The sequence below is a fragment of the Triticum aestivum genome, chromosome 2A (assembly GCF_018294505.1).
Source record: "Triticum aestivum cultivar Chinese Spring chromosome 2A, IWGSC CS RefSeq v2.1, whole genome shotgun sequence".
Lineage (NCBI taxonomy): Eukaryota > Viridiplantae > Streptophyta > Magnoliopsida > Poales > Poaceae > Triticum > Triticum aestivum.
In genome coordinates, this window is record NC_057797.1 from 53,556,624 (window position 1) to 53,572,012 (window position 15,389).

The 15,389-nt window shown below is 47.7% G+C and overlaps 1 protein-coding gene across 2 annotated transcripts; it reads right to left on the minus strand.

Moving 5' to 3' along the window:
• Positions 1-243: 243 nt before the first annotated feature.
• On the minus strand, positions 244-2,588 carry LOC123184672 (uncharacterized). Of its 2 annotated transcripts, none has more exons than XM_044596753.1 (7): positions 2,373-2,588; positions 2,122-2,268; positions 1,271-1,327; positions 979-1,026; positions 809-868; positions 612-687; positions 244-480 (listed from the first exon to the last, which is right to left on the minus strand). In XM_044596753.1, the coding sequence occupies exons 2-6, from the start codon at positions 2,179-2,181 to the stop codon at positions 634-636; spliced, it is 279 nt and encodes a 92-aa protein (XP_044452688.1). In that variant the 5' UTR covers positions 2,182-2,268; positions 2,373-2,588; the 3' UTR covers positions 244-480; positions 612-633. The 2 variants fall into 2 exon arrangements, with proteins under 2 accessions (XP_044452688.1, XP_044452689.1); XM_044596754.1 differs by having other exon boundaries at positions 2,369-2,517.
• Between the last annotated feature and the right edge of the window lie 12,801 nt (positions 2,589-15,389).

Consider the following 15,389-nt stretch of genomic DNA (forward strand, 5'->3'; position numbering starts at 1 on the left):
ACTCATATGCCGATGACCAGAAGAATTAGCCTAGGGCGAAAACGTGCGAGGCAGGGTATTTGTTACTGAGTTGACCATAACGATTTGTGGTTCTTCCAGTTCTTAGGTGTTGTGCAGCATGGTCATATAGTTGATGGTACTATGTTAGAGTAGTTTGGGCAGACCGTGGCCCTGATGTTTAAGTGTTGTTCGAATTCGTTTTTGTTTCATTTCAATGAAACCGGGAGCGCCGAAGCTCCTCGATTTGAAAGAGTAGAAAATTACTGACAGAAAAGTACTGAAAACCAAACATCTCAAGCCGAAGCCATAACACTGTAGGAGTATGCTACTAGCCCTACTGTGACAATCTTAGGCTGCTAGAACCAAAAGGGTCTAACTGCAGATCTCAAACCCTGACTCGATCGACTCCTAACATATGCCACCAGCTAAATCACCAGCTTCGTCGTCTCATGCGACCGCTCCGGCTCCCTCTGGTGATCCCTACATCATGATGATCAGTCAGATAAGATAAGAACAGAGAGTTCAGAACACATAGTTGGATCTGCAGAAACATGCTACTAGTTCAGAAACGTGCATGCAGCACCATGTGAAGAAGAGAGAACATTTCTTACCTTGTCGCATCATCGCGGTCGATCAGCCGGACGCGCAGGCCGGCTTGCGAGGGGGGAGCTGGTGATGGGGCGTCCTCTGCACGCAATAAACAGAGATTACTTACACCGCAGTTCAACTCTGAAAATCTGAATGATAGATGCTTGCAGTGCAATGTAATGCAGTGTGCAGTTGAGATGGGACAAGGATCACAACCTACCTTTAGCTTTGGCTTCAAGGATTCGATTGCCGCCGCCTGTGCGTTGTTGCTTGCAGCTTGCTGAAGCAAAAGGAGGAAACACAAGATTCAGAAAAGGGGTTTTGTGGATATAGCACATCTAACTTGTCAGGGCAGTGTAGATGATATTCAGTTTTGGATTGCACCAGTACCTTGCCGAGGACCCAGTCCGCGGAGTCGAAGTAGGCGCGCTCATGGTCCTGAAGCAGTAGTAGAATATATAGAAAATTAATGCAAGCAAATATAATCAGATCCTTATTCTGAATATATTTCTTCAGGCTCATGGAACGCTCATTATGTATTAGTTTCAGAAAACAATAGTAGTACTAGTGCGACAGCCTCTTCTATAATTATTTTTATGAAACGGCAGTGATTAAACAAGTCCATGGCGATTGAGTGTGTTGGAAGCCAAGCTTGATAATGAACGTTCACGCAGTAGCGTACCTTTGAAATCAGAGGCTTCTTTGGTGCAATTCCTCCGAACTTCTTCTCAGTGACCGTCTGCAACTCAAAAAAATTCAGGGGTTTCAGAGTTCGACTTTTCTTAACGGCCTCAAAAATTCAGCATAAAAGAGTCTGCAGAACAAAACAAAGATAAACAAATGGCTCGTGTAAAGTCGACGCAGCGATTATATGGTTTGTATGTGCAGTCAACAAAAGCAACCCCCTCCATGGCCCTATCGACTGATGACACGCATGATTTGATTTGATTTGATTTGACCGGTTTTGTTGTGTAGCTGTTGGGGATAAGTGGGAGAAAAGATCTGCACTGACTGGCTGTGGTGCGTGCGATTCAAATAAGAAGACTCCGATTTCCCGTGCAGTGCAAAAGTCTCTCTTTTGTGCTAGAAAATTAGACAGCACGCGACTAGTCAGATGCCCCAGCAGAACAGAGTAAGTACTCCTTTGTGCTGGAGTGTTCCTCTGGTAACCGGCCCGAAAATAAAATGTTCAGATAACGCTCCTCGTCCTCGGCATGTATGAAGAAACATCAACGGCCCTAAAGGAAAATAAAATCTTGAGATAACGCTCAGCTAGAAAATATCTTCGGATAACCGGTCGTCGGCACGCAACACTGCATTGTTTCTACGCCAACTCACAGGGAGAGGGAGAAGAAAAGGAGAGCAAGACAGCATCAACGACAGCAACAGGGCGCCCGTGATCGTTGGAAGGAAAATTTCCTCAAGAAACTGAACGGTTCTCCCGGACTGAATTGGCGTGTGTGTTCAAACTCCTTCAGAAACAGGGGAGGGATCCGATTCAGAGAGATGGCATCGGTCGATCGACCAAAGTACCTGATGCCCCATGGCCGAGGCGGGCGAGTTGCCGTTGCCGTTGCCGCTGCAGCCAGTCATCCGGTCGATCTCTCCACACCAAACAACAACAAGAAGAAGACTGCGACGACGAGGAAGAAGAAGCAGGTTCCAGAGGCCGTGGGAGTCCTGGAACAGCAGATGAAGAATCGGGGGCTATATAATAAGCATGTGCTTGCGCGAATCCGTGTGAATTGCGCAAAGATTTGGGGTAGGTGAGGGGGGGCACCTACTGTGTGGGAGCGAGGGGCGGAAGGGAAGGCGATCGAGGGCGACGGCGATGCGGATCGATCGATCGTGAACGGAGACGAGAGAAAACGTGTGAATGGAAATGGCCTATATATAGAGACGGAGCCGAGAATATGCCCGTGGATGTGGCCGGGGGGAGGGAGGGAGGGGGTAGGAGGGAAAAGGCAGGAAAAAGGTGGCGATATTTACCCGGTCGCGCGTGGAAAACTCGTGGTTTTTAGATAGAAAAATGGAGAGGATGGTTAATTCACTTATGACTTGCCTAGTACGGAGTATATATGGATCGGTGTGTGTGGTAATTCTGTAATTAGGAGTGAAGTTATTTGCTTCCAAGTTTTGTCGTGGTGGCGTCCATGGCAGGGTGTTATTGTGTCCCCCTTCCTGTCGCGCTGCGCCGCGCCATGCTTGGAAGGTAAAGAGATCGCTGCTCGGGCGACAGCACCCCTGATTTGTAGTACTGCTTGTCCTTCAACCCCTAATCTGTCAATAAAAATCAGATACTTTTTTTGTTGCGGGTGGATAAAAATCAGGTACGTGAACAGTAGGTGCGATCCTGGTGGTGGTTCAGACAGGGAGCCCATGACAAGAACCTGAGAAATAGCAAATGAGCAGAACTAATTAACCGAACACCTGAGTGCACACATATAAACAAACAGCATAAATTGGTACTCCCTCCGTCTGAAAAAAATTGTCCCTCAAATTGATGTATCTAGCATCAAGATAGTGCTAGAAATTGATACATCCATTTAAGGTGCAAGTTTGGGACAAACTTTTTCGGACGGAGGGAGTAATTCGTTGAGGTTTCGAACACTGTGGCAGATAGACACAAAGGTCGGCCGAGGTAGACACAAAAGTGTGAACCCGGTCGCGCGTGGAAAACTCGTGGTTTGAACATAACTAGCAAATATGTCCGTGCGTTGCAACGGGAGACAAAAAATTATGGCTAACCAAATAAGTATGACTCAATATCCTGATATATGAGCGTACTCTATTTTAACATAGTGGCTCATCATGTTGCCATTTTTTTACCCTAGCCGATGATGGCCGCGATGTCCACGTGATCACAATGCATTCGACGCGGTAAATCCCAAGGCTATGAGTTCGCCGGTGCATGCCACACGTGTCATTTTGTTGCGCAAGGGAACGTTTAAAACTTTAAAAACAAATCTCATTGACCACGAAATACTCCCAACGCCAAGACATATAAAGACTTTCGAAAAACTAATCAAATCCTAGACATAAAATACTTTTGAATCAGTGAACAATTTTTCGAATAGACAAACAATTTTTTTTTTTGAAATTTTTGATTTTCTCAAAAAAATGATAAAGATTAGTTTTCTTTACAAAAGAATTTAAATGTATGAACCGGTTTCGAATTCATTAACAATTTTTGACCCAACAAACATTTTTAGAAACGATGAATTTTTTTAAAATTATGGAACAAATATTTATTTTTATTTTTGTGAACATTTTCTAAAATGTCATGAACATTTTTTTCAGATTCCCGAATATGTTTTGAATACACGGTCATTTTTTTAAAATCATGAACATGATTTTATTTGCCGACCATTTTTTCTAAATCATGATTTATTTATAATTTTGCGAACAGTTTTGCAAAACCACCAACATTTTTTTAATCTGCAAAATTTTTATGATTTTCTAAACATTTTTGAATTCACATATATTTTATGATTTCTCAAAGATTTTTTTTTTGAAAAAGCGCAACTTTTAAAATATTCAAATCCCAAATTAATTTAAAGAGAAAAGAAGAAAGATAACAGAATGAGAAAAAAAAAGTAAAATGAATAAAAAACAGGGAAGTGAAGTCCCACACATGCGTGAGAAAAGAAAGATAAAAATTGCAAAACGGAGGATCGAACCCTGGTCTGCTCGATAGAGGAGCGATCGGCCAACCAACCTGGTGCGCCTCATCCTGTTACATATACTCGTCGCACCTCTATAAGACAATGAACGGGGCGGCGATATTTGGTCCGACTATTTGAATCGTTTTTTCACTTATGGGTGGCATTGGTGGGTAATTTTTAGTAACTTGGAGGGTAATTTTAATGACGGACGACCAGAAGCAATAGCCGCTTTATACATATATATATATATATATATATGTATATGTATGTATGTATGTATATGTATATGTATATGTGTATACATATACATATATATATATATATATATATATATACACACACACATATATACATATACTATACATATGTATATATGTGTGTGTGTATATATATATATATATATATATATATATATATATATATATATATATATATATATATATAGGTAAGAGGTAAGATAAGATAAGATAGAGAGATGGTTAATTCACTTATGACTTTCCTAGTATATGGCGGTGTGTGGTAATTCTTTAATTAGGAATGAAGTTATTTGCTTCCGTTTATGAAGGTGATCATCCTCTCGCCCCCGTCGCTCCCGCGAGCGGCGGCTGGCGAGCTCCCATTCCCGGCCGCCCCGCTCCCCTACCTCCTCCCTCCTCCTCGCCGCCGCCACTAGGCGCCGCCAGGCGAAGCCTGGCCTGCGTAGGCGGCGGCGGGGCTTCCTCTCCCCTCGGCTGGTGGCGGCTCGCGCGGGCGCCCCGTCCAAGCTGGTGGTGGCGCGCTGACGGCGGGGCGCGGCGGCGCGGCGACGAGTGGCAGCGGAGTGAGCTCGTGGCTGCGTGTTGGCCCGCGGGACCGGCTGCTGGTGGTGGTGCGTGGCAGTGGTGGTGGGGGCGGCCAGCTGCGGGCTGGTGGCGGCGCTCGTCCGATCTGCCGGTGGGCGGCGCGGGCTGAGGCTGAGGTTGGAGCTCGGGCGGCGCTTCTGGCGCGAAGGGGCGGCGGGCTAGGGAGGGCGCGCGGGCGCGGCTCCGGCTCCGGATTTGGCGAGGCCGACGTGGTTCTAGCGCACGGTGGGGGTGAGCTGCAGCTGCAGCTCGGGCGTGGTTGTGCAGGCGCGAGGCGGCCGGCGAGGCCGCGCAGGGTGGCGCGACAGGCGCGCACTGGGTGCGTCGTGGGCGCAGGTGGGCTCCGAGCAATCCGGATCTGGCGCTTGGGCGCGGCTCGGAGGCCCGGGGAGGCGGTGGTCGTTGGCGGAGGTAGCTTGGCGCAGCGGGAAGGTGGAGCAGGTGGACGTCGACCATGGGGATTGTGTGCTGCGCAGTGCTTCGGATCTGCTCGGGTTCGGAGGTGTGGAGGAGCTCCAGGCGAAAGTCCAGCACTGACCTTGGGTCGGTGCCGGCAACAGCGGCGCCATGGCCATGGTGTCGTTTCCTTCTTGAAGGTGTTGCCGTCGAGCTCCATTACACGACTCTCCGGGAGAAATCCCTAGCTTCGGATGGTCGAAGCGGGCGATGTCGGCGGCTACGTCGTTTCCTTCTTTGAGGCATCGCCTTGGAGAGTCAGCATGTTGCGGTTTGCACGGATCTCTTCGTCGTCGGGGACAGTGGACGTCGGGGCGGCGGCTCCGGGTAGTTTCTGATTGTGCGCCGAGATGGCGATCTCGGGAACAATGTGAGTGCAGCTCTATGAGGTGGGGCTCTATCTCGGCATTGGTTGGGTGGCATCCTTGTCCCGCTTGGGCGGTAGGGGTGTCGGCTCGGTCGATGCCTCCCAGAGGGGGCGGTCTGACTTTACGTCGGGGCGGTGGCCCCGGATATGGTGCGACGTTCGTGGTCTGCGAGTGGTTGCCCTGAGCAGCGTGGGTTGCGGGCAGCCGGGTTGTGCGGCGTTGCTGCTCGAGTGGAGCGGTGGTATGTCGGGGCAGCGGCCCCGGAAGGTGGTGCCGGTTGATTGCGCTGGGCGCGACGGAGCGGTGGATGTCGGGGCGGCGGCCCCGAGAGAATCACTGTAGCGACGAGACTTCTGTGGCAACGATGATGGTGGGAGCGACGTCGGCGACGCGGCAATGGTTGCGGTAGTCGGCTCTTCTCCGGCGTGTCCGCGGTTTTGCCTCGGTTTGCTTGCTGCTGTGGAGTCGAAGCCGCGGTGGCGGGGCCCTGTGGTGTACGATGACTGGCTGCAGGTGGCCCATTCGGCGATCGTCCATGGCGCCAGCCGTGCCTGGTTTTGTTCTTCTGAGTTCTCCGCCAGAGTCGGAGCTGCGTGGTCTGGCTGCAGGTCGACTTGTCATCGATTAGGGTGGGCTTTGCCCTGTGTGTTTCAGTCTATGGGAGTGGGCTTCGCCCTTGTTGTTCCGGTTTTTGCCCGATTTTCCGTAATTAACTGGGCAATTCTCTTCTGCTTATTTAATAGATGAGGCAATCTTTGCCTCCGTTTTGAAAAAAAAAAGTTTATGAAGGTGGCATCCATGGCAATATGCTATTGCCCGCTGCGCTCCCGTTCCTTCTTCCAGAAACAACCCAGATCTAAAGGGTAAGGAAAGCAGAGGCGATTCCCCCTTCCATCCGGGGCTCGATGTCAAGGAGAGAGGCGGAGATGGTGAAGCTGGCGGGTGGCAACATAGAGAAGCTGGTGCGGCTGCGTGAGATCGATGAGTGGTTGCCGACGGACAAGGCGTTGAACGACAAAGCGGAGGCGATTCGCTCCATCCAAACCGCCGAGGAGATAAGGAGGTGCTTCCCGAAATTACGACCTCAGCCACCGATGGAGGTGGTTCTCTGGGCGATGTTGGAGGCGGAATCGGAGGATCTAGCCACACGGTTCAAGTGGGCGGCGTTTCGCTTCCACATCTTCGGTCTGCTGCCGCCTCAGGAGGAGGTGGAGGTGGTGATGGCGTTGTTGGCGCCGTGGATGCAGGCGATGCCGATCGAGATCGTCGACAACGAGGTTCCAAGGCCCCACAGGGTGATGAAGAGGAAGACAGTGGCGCTTCCCCGCCGCTCGGCCCGCCTTCGGGCCCTCTCCCGGGCTCGGTAGGGTGCTCTTCGGCCGGCAGCCGCTTCTAGCTGCTAGCAGGAGATGGTTGGCTTGTCGGTTTCATCACGTACTAATTCTGGTTACCTCAAATATCTGATTTCTAGTTCATCGATTAGTGAAGATGAGATTGATTTGGGCAAAAAAAGAAATAAAATTAAGAAGAAAGTTGTTAAGAAAACTAACACACGATCTCATGATTCTGAGATAATTTGTGATGTGCAAATTTCTGATGCATTGGATACAAGTTATAATAAGAGAAAAAAGATTGATGCTATCAACGATTACATGATTAGATAGGGGCTTATGATCAAAAATCATATGCGATAGGGAATTTTCCTCCAATTCCACAATATTTAGAGGATCAAGATATTGATTTTGGGGAGATAGAATTATTCTCCTCTAAAGTCGTGGTAGATAATATGGATAAGACTAGGAATAAATTGGGAAAAAAGTACTAGTGCTGATAAAGCTAGTTGTACAAATTTTGAGGGTCCAGTTGGGACATATTTGGACTTTCTAGAAAGTGAGGTGGACCTGCGCTTTAGAGAGAATGGGCCTTTTCCACCAGACACATGCCCTAAAATATGCTGATGATACTACTTTTCTTATACAAGATGACATAGAAAGTGCAAAAAAAATTGAAATTCATTATGTGTGCATTTGAGAAAATGTCTGGACTCACTATTAATTTTCACAAGAGTGAGTTGTTTCTTTTTGGGGATGCTAATAACAAAAGAGGGGAATATCAAGAAATATTTACATGTGCTATGGAGACACATCCTATGAAATATTTGGGTATGCCTATATTTGGTATTAGAATTAGAAAGTCTTGTGTGACTAACAACATAGAGAAAAGATGTAGATGTTGGCAAGGGTAACTCTTGGGATCAACTGCTGGGAGAATCACACTAGTGCAATCCTGTTTGACCAATATACCCTTTTCATGATGTCTTTTTATCATATCCCTGTTGGTGTGCTCAAGAAAGCTGATTTCTATAGGGCTAGATTGGTCTGGCAGGAAGATGAGGATAAGAAAAAGTATCATTTAGTCAGTTGGAATTCCTGCTGCAAGCCTAAAGATATGGGTGGATTGGGGATTCTAAATTTAAACATCATGAACACTGCACTTCTAGCCAAGCGGTTTTAGAAATTAGAAAATGAGAAATGACTCTGGCAAACGGTCTTACTAGAAAAATATGTTCCTAATGGATGCTTGTCAAGGGGTAAGTCTAAAATTGGTGATTCCTAGTTTTGGACTAGCGTCGTGAAGGTTAAAGAGATCTTTTATAAATTCTGCAAGAAAAAACTAGGAGATGGAACAAATACTAGATTCTGGGAGGACACATGGGTGGATGACAAACCCTTAAAACGTGCATATCCAAGATTGTATATGCTTAGCTTTGACCACAATATTACAATGGTTGAAGCTCTTATGAGGGAATTGGTAGGGGTTTCAATTTCGCAAAACTTTAATTACATGGAGAAACTATGGATCTGTGGAACAATCTTAGAATGAGATGTGAAGAGGTGGAAATGAACACTGACAAAGATCAGACTGAGTGGATGCTGACTCCCAACAAACAATTTACTGTCAAATCCTTATATAGGAAGTTGATAGAAAATTATTGTAACTTCCCTCACAAATTTCGGTGGAAAGTTGAAGTACCTGCTAAAATTAAAGTTTTCCTTTGGTTATTGGCTAAAAAGAGTATTTTTTAAGCAACTAAAAAGAGTATTTTAACCAATGACAGCTTACTTAGGAGGAGTTGGAAAGGAAGTAAACAATGTGTTTCTGCAGGCAGGATGAAAACATAGATCTTTTTTTAAAATGCTCGGCAGCTGTCTTGGTCTGGAATTTACTGAAGTTTAGTATAAACTCTACACCAGACTCTCTAAATTCTTGTTTTGGGGGCTGATTTGAAGCTTTCCGAAGGATAAAAAAACTTGTGCTGGTTGGTATATCTGTTGTTTTCTGGACTCTTTGGAAGTGTAGAAAGAATCTTATTTTCGAGAATAAAACATATGCATACCCACTGATAGTAATTAAGCTGATTTGCTATTGGATCGTGGGATGGTCAATTTTACAGATAAAGGAGGAGCGGAAAGAGGCGCTGATGGTGGAGGCAAGGGTTCTCAAACATGTAGCAAATGAGGTCTACAAAGCTTCTCATAGATGGCACAATGGAGTCTACAGACTGGGAGTGTGATGAAAGACTTTGCCGAACCTCTGTGGTCGTTTTAGCTGCATTTTCTTTAGTTTTTGGTGTAATAAGGTTGCCTCAAACCTGGTTATCTTTTGTACTGCGCCTTTGTCCTGCTCTTTTGTTTCATCAGGTGTGTGGCCGTGGGGCGGTTGATGCTCTAAGATTAATTATTTTCTGTAGTAGTTTGTTCTTAGATGAACCATTTAATTTCTCTAATAGAAATTGCAGGGGGTCAAAAAAAATGGCAATATGCTATTGTGTCCCCTTTCTGTCACGCTGCACCATAGTTGTTTGAAAGGTGAGAGCATCTACAGCCAGACATAGCAAATATAACCCCCTAAACTCCTACGGACGTGCCATGCTTCACTGATCACTGGGATGATATAAGGGATCCGGTTGGGTCACTTTTTTCTTTCTCTCTCCTCCTTGATCACTAGCCAAACGCGTTTGTGGATATATGAGAGAGGGTTTGAGAGATCCAGCTATAGATACTCTGAAATCGCTGTGGGAGACATGACCCATGATTTATAGTGCTGCTTGTCCCGCAACCACAATGAAAAAGGAGCTGTCCTTCGTGGTATATCATACATGTACGTGTGCAGGCTGGCTGCATTTTTTTACATGTTTATATAAGAAATACACAACCGGCCGAGATGCACGTGAGTACGTCCAACCGTTCACGCATGATACGCGATGTTGCACAGTATAAATAGTTATGGGCGTGTTTGGTTGAAGTTGTGAACACTTCCTGTATCGCATACACTTCTTAACTCAGTCTGGTTAAACAAAAACAGGTCCTAATATGTCATTTGTAAGTTGTTTGGTTGGCTACGTCTAGTGTCCATACATTAGGTAATACGTAAGTGCACTTTGTTTGGTTGCCTGCATTGACTCTAGCGGCACATGAACACGGCGTACATAATGTGCTTACCTTGTATCCTAGTTGATGAGCATGCCCAGAATGATCACACCTAGCACACCAACGCCACAACACAGCAATGGCGATGAACTGGGCAAAGATGATGAAGTTCTTTAGCTTCAGTCTAAACTGACGATCCACCTTCACACCTCCAACCTTGCCACTGTCAACACTGTTGCCTCCGTGTTTTCGCACCCAGTCGGAGTAAGCTTGTTCTGCTGCCTACCTAGTCTTGAACCCTCTATGGCTGCTATTGCTATATGGTGCCACTTGTGCACTGGCTTCTTCTCATGAACTGTAAACCCCTGGAGCCTTACCGATGAACACGGCATTACCAGCTGCCCTAGCAATGCACAAGAGCAAGAGTTGAAGTAGTAAATCAATGGAGCACACAAATAGCAAGCAAAGTAGCACACAAACACCAATGAAGCAGAAGAGAAGAAGTAAAACATGCATGATCATACGGCATAGCAAGTTCTACCTAGCACTACCTTGGTGTTAACCTACCACCATATTCAAAAAAGGGTTTCGTCCTACCACCGCAAGTTCACTATCATCGCGAGGGGTTAGTATATACCACATCACCAAAATATACAGACCATCAAATAGTTTTTCAGGCCTAGCTACACAACATGTACGTCGTCGTCATCGTCGTCGCCACAGCCATCGCCGTCGGGGATCATGCACGCTCACAGGCAGCACTACTCTAGTAGTAGTGCTTGCCCAGCCAGCTCCTGAGCCACATCACCTTGTGAGCGTCTGCCATGGCAACGAACCCAACACCCTGGACCTTGTTGTCAAGCAGGTGGCTGAGAGCTGCCATGAGAGCCTCGTCGCTGAAGCCATCCTGGGTCATGATAGCGCCATACAGGTCAGGGTGGACGTCGAGGGGCTTGCACTCCCTGATGGTTGTTGCCACCTCATTCACCGCCTCAGTCATGCTGTAAAAGACATTGATCTCCTTCTTCATCAGGCCTCCTCTCTTCCTCTTCCTATCATGGACGGGGTCAAATGGCTTGTCAAAGGGCTTGTCAGGGCCATCAAGGACCTCGACGTCCGGGGTCCCAGAGAAGTCTGGCGTGGGAGAACCAAGAGGCTCCCCTGAGCCCGTGACATGCTTCCCAGTTGCCAGCCCGAAGGAGAAGATGTGTTGCATCTGGCTGTAGTTCTGTATGGGTGTGATGAGGAACTCAGCATCCCTTGGATGGTCCTAAGAATGAAACACAAGTGTTGTTTGTTGCGATTAGGAGTAGGCAATGGTGGACAGTATGAAAAGGAAGAGGGCAGTGAGCTAACCGCGACATGGCCGACGTAGTGCTCTGTCTCCAGAACTATGGAGCAAGTGTTCTCATCCCATGAGGCGTCGCTAAGGTCTCTCATCTTGGACACTTGGATCCATCGACCTCTTCACTTCCTCAGATGGTTGTACACCTGGGTGGCAGACGCCTCCTGCCCACAGAACTCGAACACATACTTCGCAACGGTGTTCAAGTGCACCTCCTTGAAGCCCTTATCAGTCCTAACCCCACTAGAGATAAGCTCACACATCTTGTTTAGCATGAACGTGGACATGAACGGCTGCCACTTCATGTTGTTCGACCTACCATCCTTTTTTGCCTTGGTTGTTGCTACCTTGCAGCAGCAACAGCAGGAGTTTGCTCAACGAGTACTACTGGCACATAGAGGGAATCAGACGTGAATATCTCTGAATCAGGTGCCATCTCGAACATAGGCTGAGAGTCCTCGACAAACGATGGAGCAAACTGGTTGTCGGATAGGACAAGGGCCTAACTAAGATCTTGCGTCTGCGTGGCCATGTCCTACAATCGTGGCACGCATTGACAGTAAGCATAGCACACAACATACGTATAATCCATGAAAGCAGGAGTATACATGTACATGGTTCATCACTATCATAGCAAGCACATGCTTCACCACTATCATACTAAGCACATGGTTCATCGCTATCATACTAAACATACCGGACAATCTATGAGCACAAACATACATCTACAACAAACAACATGCTACAAATGGACCATCAATAGCTACAAATCACGGATCTAAGCACGAATCAACACAAGCACAAGGTTCAACTCCAAACTCTACTACTAATCTAGCATACTACATGCTTGAACATCTAGCCCTACGACAAATTGCAACCGCAGCATAACAATCAACCATATGAGCTCACAGATCAGACCACTAATCAACCATGCATCTAGTTCAAACCCTAGCTGCAGCTCAGATCTAGCTAGAAGGAACAGAGAGAAAGGGGGATTGAACTCACAGAGGCCATGGCTGCAGCTCGAGGACGAGGGGGGACGGTCGTAGAAGATCAACGCCGGCCGGTGAAGGAGCGTCGACGCCGTGGACCGCCGGCCGATGAAGATGCGCCACTTACCTGCTCGTCGGTGCCGATGCACGTTGGCGGGAAAGCTCGAATGGAGGAAGAATGGTGGCGGGAGTTGGGGCGGTGAGGGAGGGGGCTAAATAGGGGTGGACTCGGCGGGGGGTGAGCCGAAATCCTGCCAGCGATTTTTCGGCGACACGGGCGAGCTCGCGCCATCTTCCTGGTCGCATGAGGAGAGAAGCGCGTCGCCCTCCCTGCCTCGCCCGAGTCAGGCTCGCGAGCTACTGCCGATTCAGGCGTTTCCTCTGGGCCTGGCCTGGACGTGCTTTTAGTTCCATGGCATGCGGGCCGCACAGTAAACGCAGGCAATCAAACGGGCCAAGTTCTTCCTATGCAGGTCAGGCTGGACCAAATGCAGACAACCAAACACGTCCTATATGTATTGTATATACACAACACACGAGACACGACATACATGGAAGAACCGCATGTGCGATCCCGGTGCGGTTCGGACTGACCACACGCGTCCGCGAACCCTTATATCCTCCTTACATTTGAGATGGATACGAGGGTTCACGGACAGGCCAGACATATAGGGACGATACAAGGGATCCAGTTGGGTCATTTTTTCTTTCTCTCCTCTCTGATCACTAGCCAGACGTGTCCGCGGACGTATGAGAGAGGGTTGGAAGCGTTTGTTTCCTTGCGGGCTGTCTGATCCCTGCCTTCGATCCCCTAGCCATCAGAGACTCTCGAGTCTCGATCGATGGTGCCTGCCTTGCGCGCCGCTCTCTGCCGCATGGCCGACTGGCCTCGCATCTCAGCCAATTGTCCCCCTCTCGGTTTCCCCCTGCCTTGTCTGCTTTCAAATGTTCTTCCATATCCAAGGCGGCGGATCGCGTGGACTCGTCGCTCGTGTGTCCCTTTCTCCCTCCGTTTTCACCTTGCAATTTGCATGGCTGGCTGGGGACACACACGCATCGCTTGCAAGTTGCGGCAGCGTTGCACTTGCACGCACGAAAGGACGGACATGCTTGTGCCACGACTCTCTGCTGCCGTTTTTTTGTGTGTGTCACGGACTGCTTCCTGCCGTCCTGGCTGCGTATACGCCAAAAAGAAAAGGGAGAAACCAGCATGATTTGCTCCTGTCGGCATAGCAATGGTCTCGGAGAGGAGCGTCTGAGTTATATTACTTGCTCGGTCGCTTCAGTCTTGGCTTCAGGTTGTGCGTGCGTGCATGAGCGGCCGAGCGGCCGGCACACGCACGTACGCTCGCCTGCTTGTTTTTGTCGTACGTCCAATGCATGCGTATATTTTGAAGAGAGGAACAAGGGTCGACGTACGTACGTCAGCCGCAAACCAAACCGTAGTGCGACGGTGCATGCATGCCGACGACGGCGGTGCTAATAATTAGTCGATTTGTTTGCTACTACCTGGCCTGCCGGACGATTTGATAATTTGCCACCTTTTACCTCTCTCTTTCACAATTTGCCATCCATTGTCTCAATGACGGGCAGGCCTAGACCTCATCTGTCATTCTCAGGGGGGCAAATTATGAAAGGGAAAGGTAAGGGATGGCAAATTATCAAATTTGCCTGGCCTGCCTGCCTGCTCTGTTTTTCTCTCGGACGATCGGCTTTTGTCTCTTCTCTCGTGCTTTCATGCGGCGTGCGTGCACCTTGACGTCCATGCACCCAAATCCATCCTTCATACGAGGAAAAAGAATCCGGGACTCACAAATAAGGGCACATGTCTTGGTCTTCCACGGGACAACGGTCTCTAAAGTTTTCACTAGCCGGTACTTACCACTTTACCGGTATGTAACTAAGGGCATCTTTAATACGAACCCTCAAAACGCTTGCAACACATCCGGACACAATTTGTCATCCAACGCGGTAGCAGCTATCCATTGGTCCGTGGACTCGTCTGGATGACCAAAATCCCACAAACCAGACACAAACCAGGGAGCCTTTGCGGGCGTCTGAACTGCTGCCACGTGCGGATCCGGTACCCCCGACCCACCCAAAACCTCTCCCGCACGAAGCAGTTGCAGTGCATCCATGACGGTTAGCACCGCTCCAGAGCGCCAACACCGCATCCATGCCAGTCCAGAGCGGGTGCAACCTCTCTTTGGAGCCGGTATTGAACTGACTCGTCGGCCGAGAGCGCTACTCAATCTCCACGTCTGTTCAATGCTGGAGAGACTTGACGATTTTCTACCGCATTCAAACCGGCTCCCTTAGTTTTGAAAGAATTCTGGAGCAGTGATTTTTTTTTGCCAAGCCTTCCACGTATGTGATCTCATGATAAAAATTTGCAAACACTTAGAACATTTGTCAAAGTAAAACAAAAAAAAGTCAGAAGTTTTTTTATTTTACTATTCATTCAAACTTATTTGAGCTCGAACTCAGAAGGGTACTTTCGCAATTCAACGCCTTATAAGACACATAGTCAGGCTAATAACTTAAAGGCCCCTATACGGGCCTAGCACTAACACAACCCAATAAAATTCATACTATTTCTATTTTAAGTATTTTATTAATTGTTTTGAAAAACTATTGTGAAAATTAAGATTTTGAATGAAAAAAATCATATATACGAAAAAAAAGTGTTTCATGTACCAAATA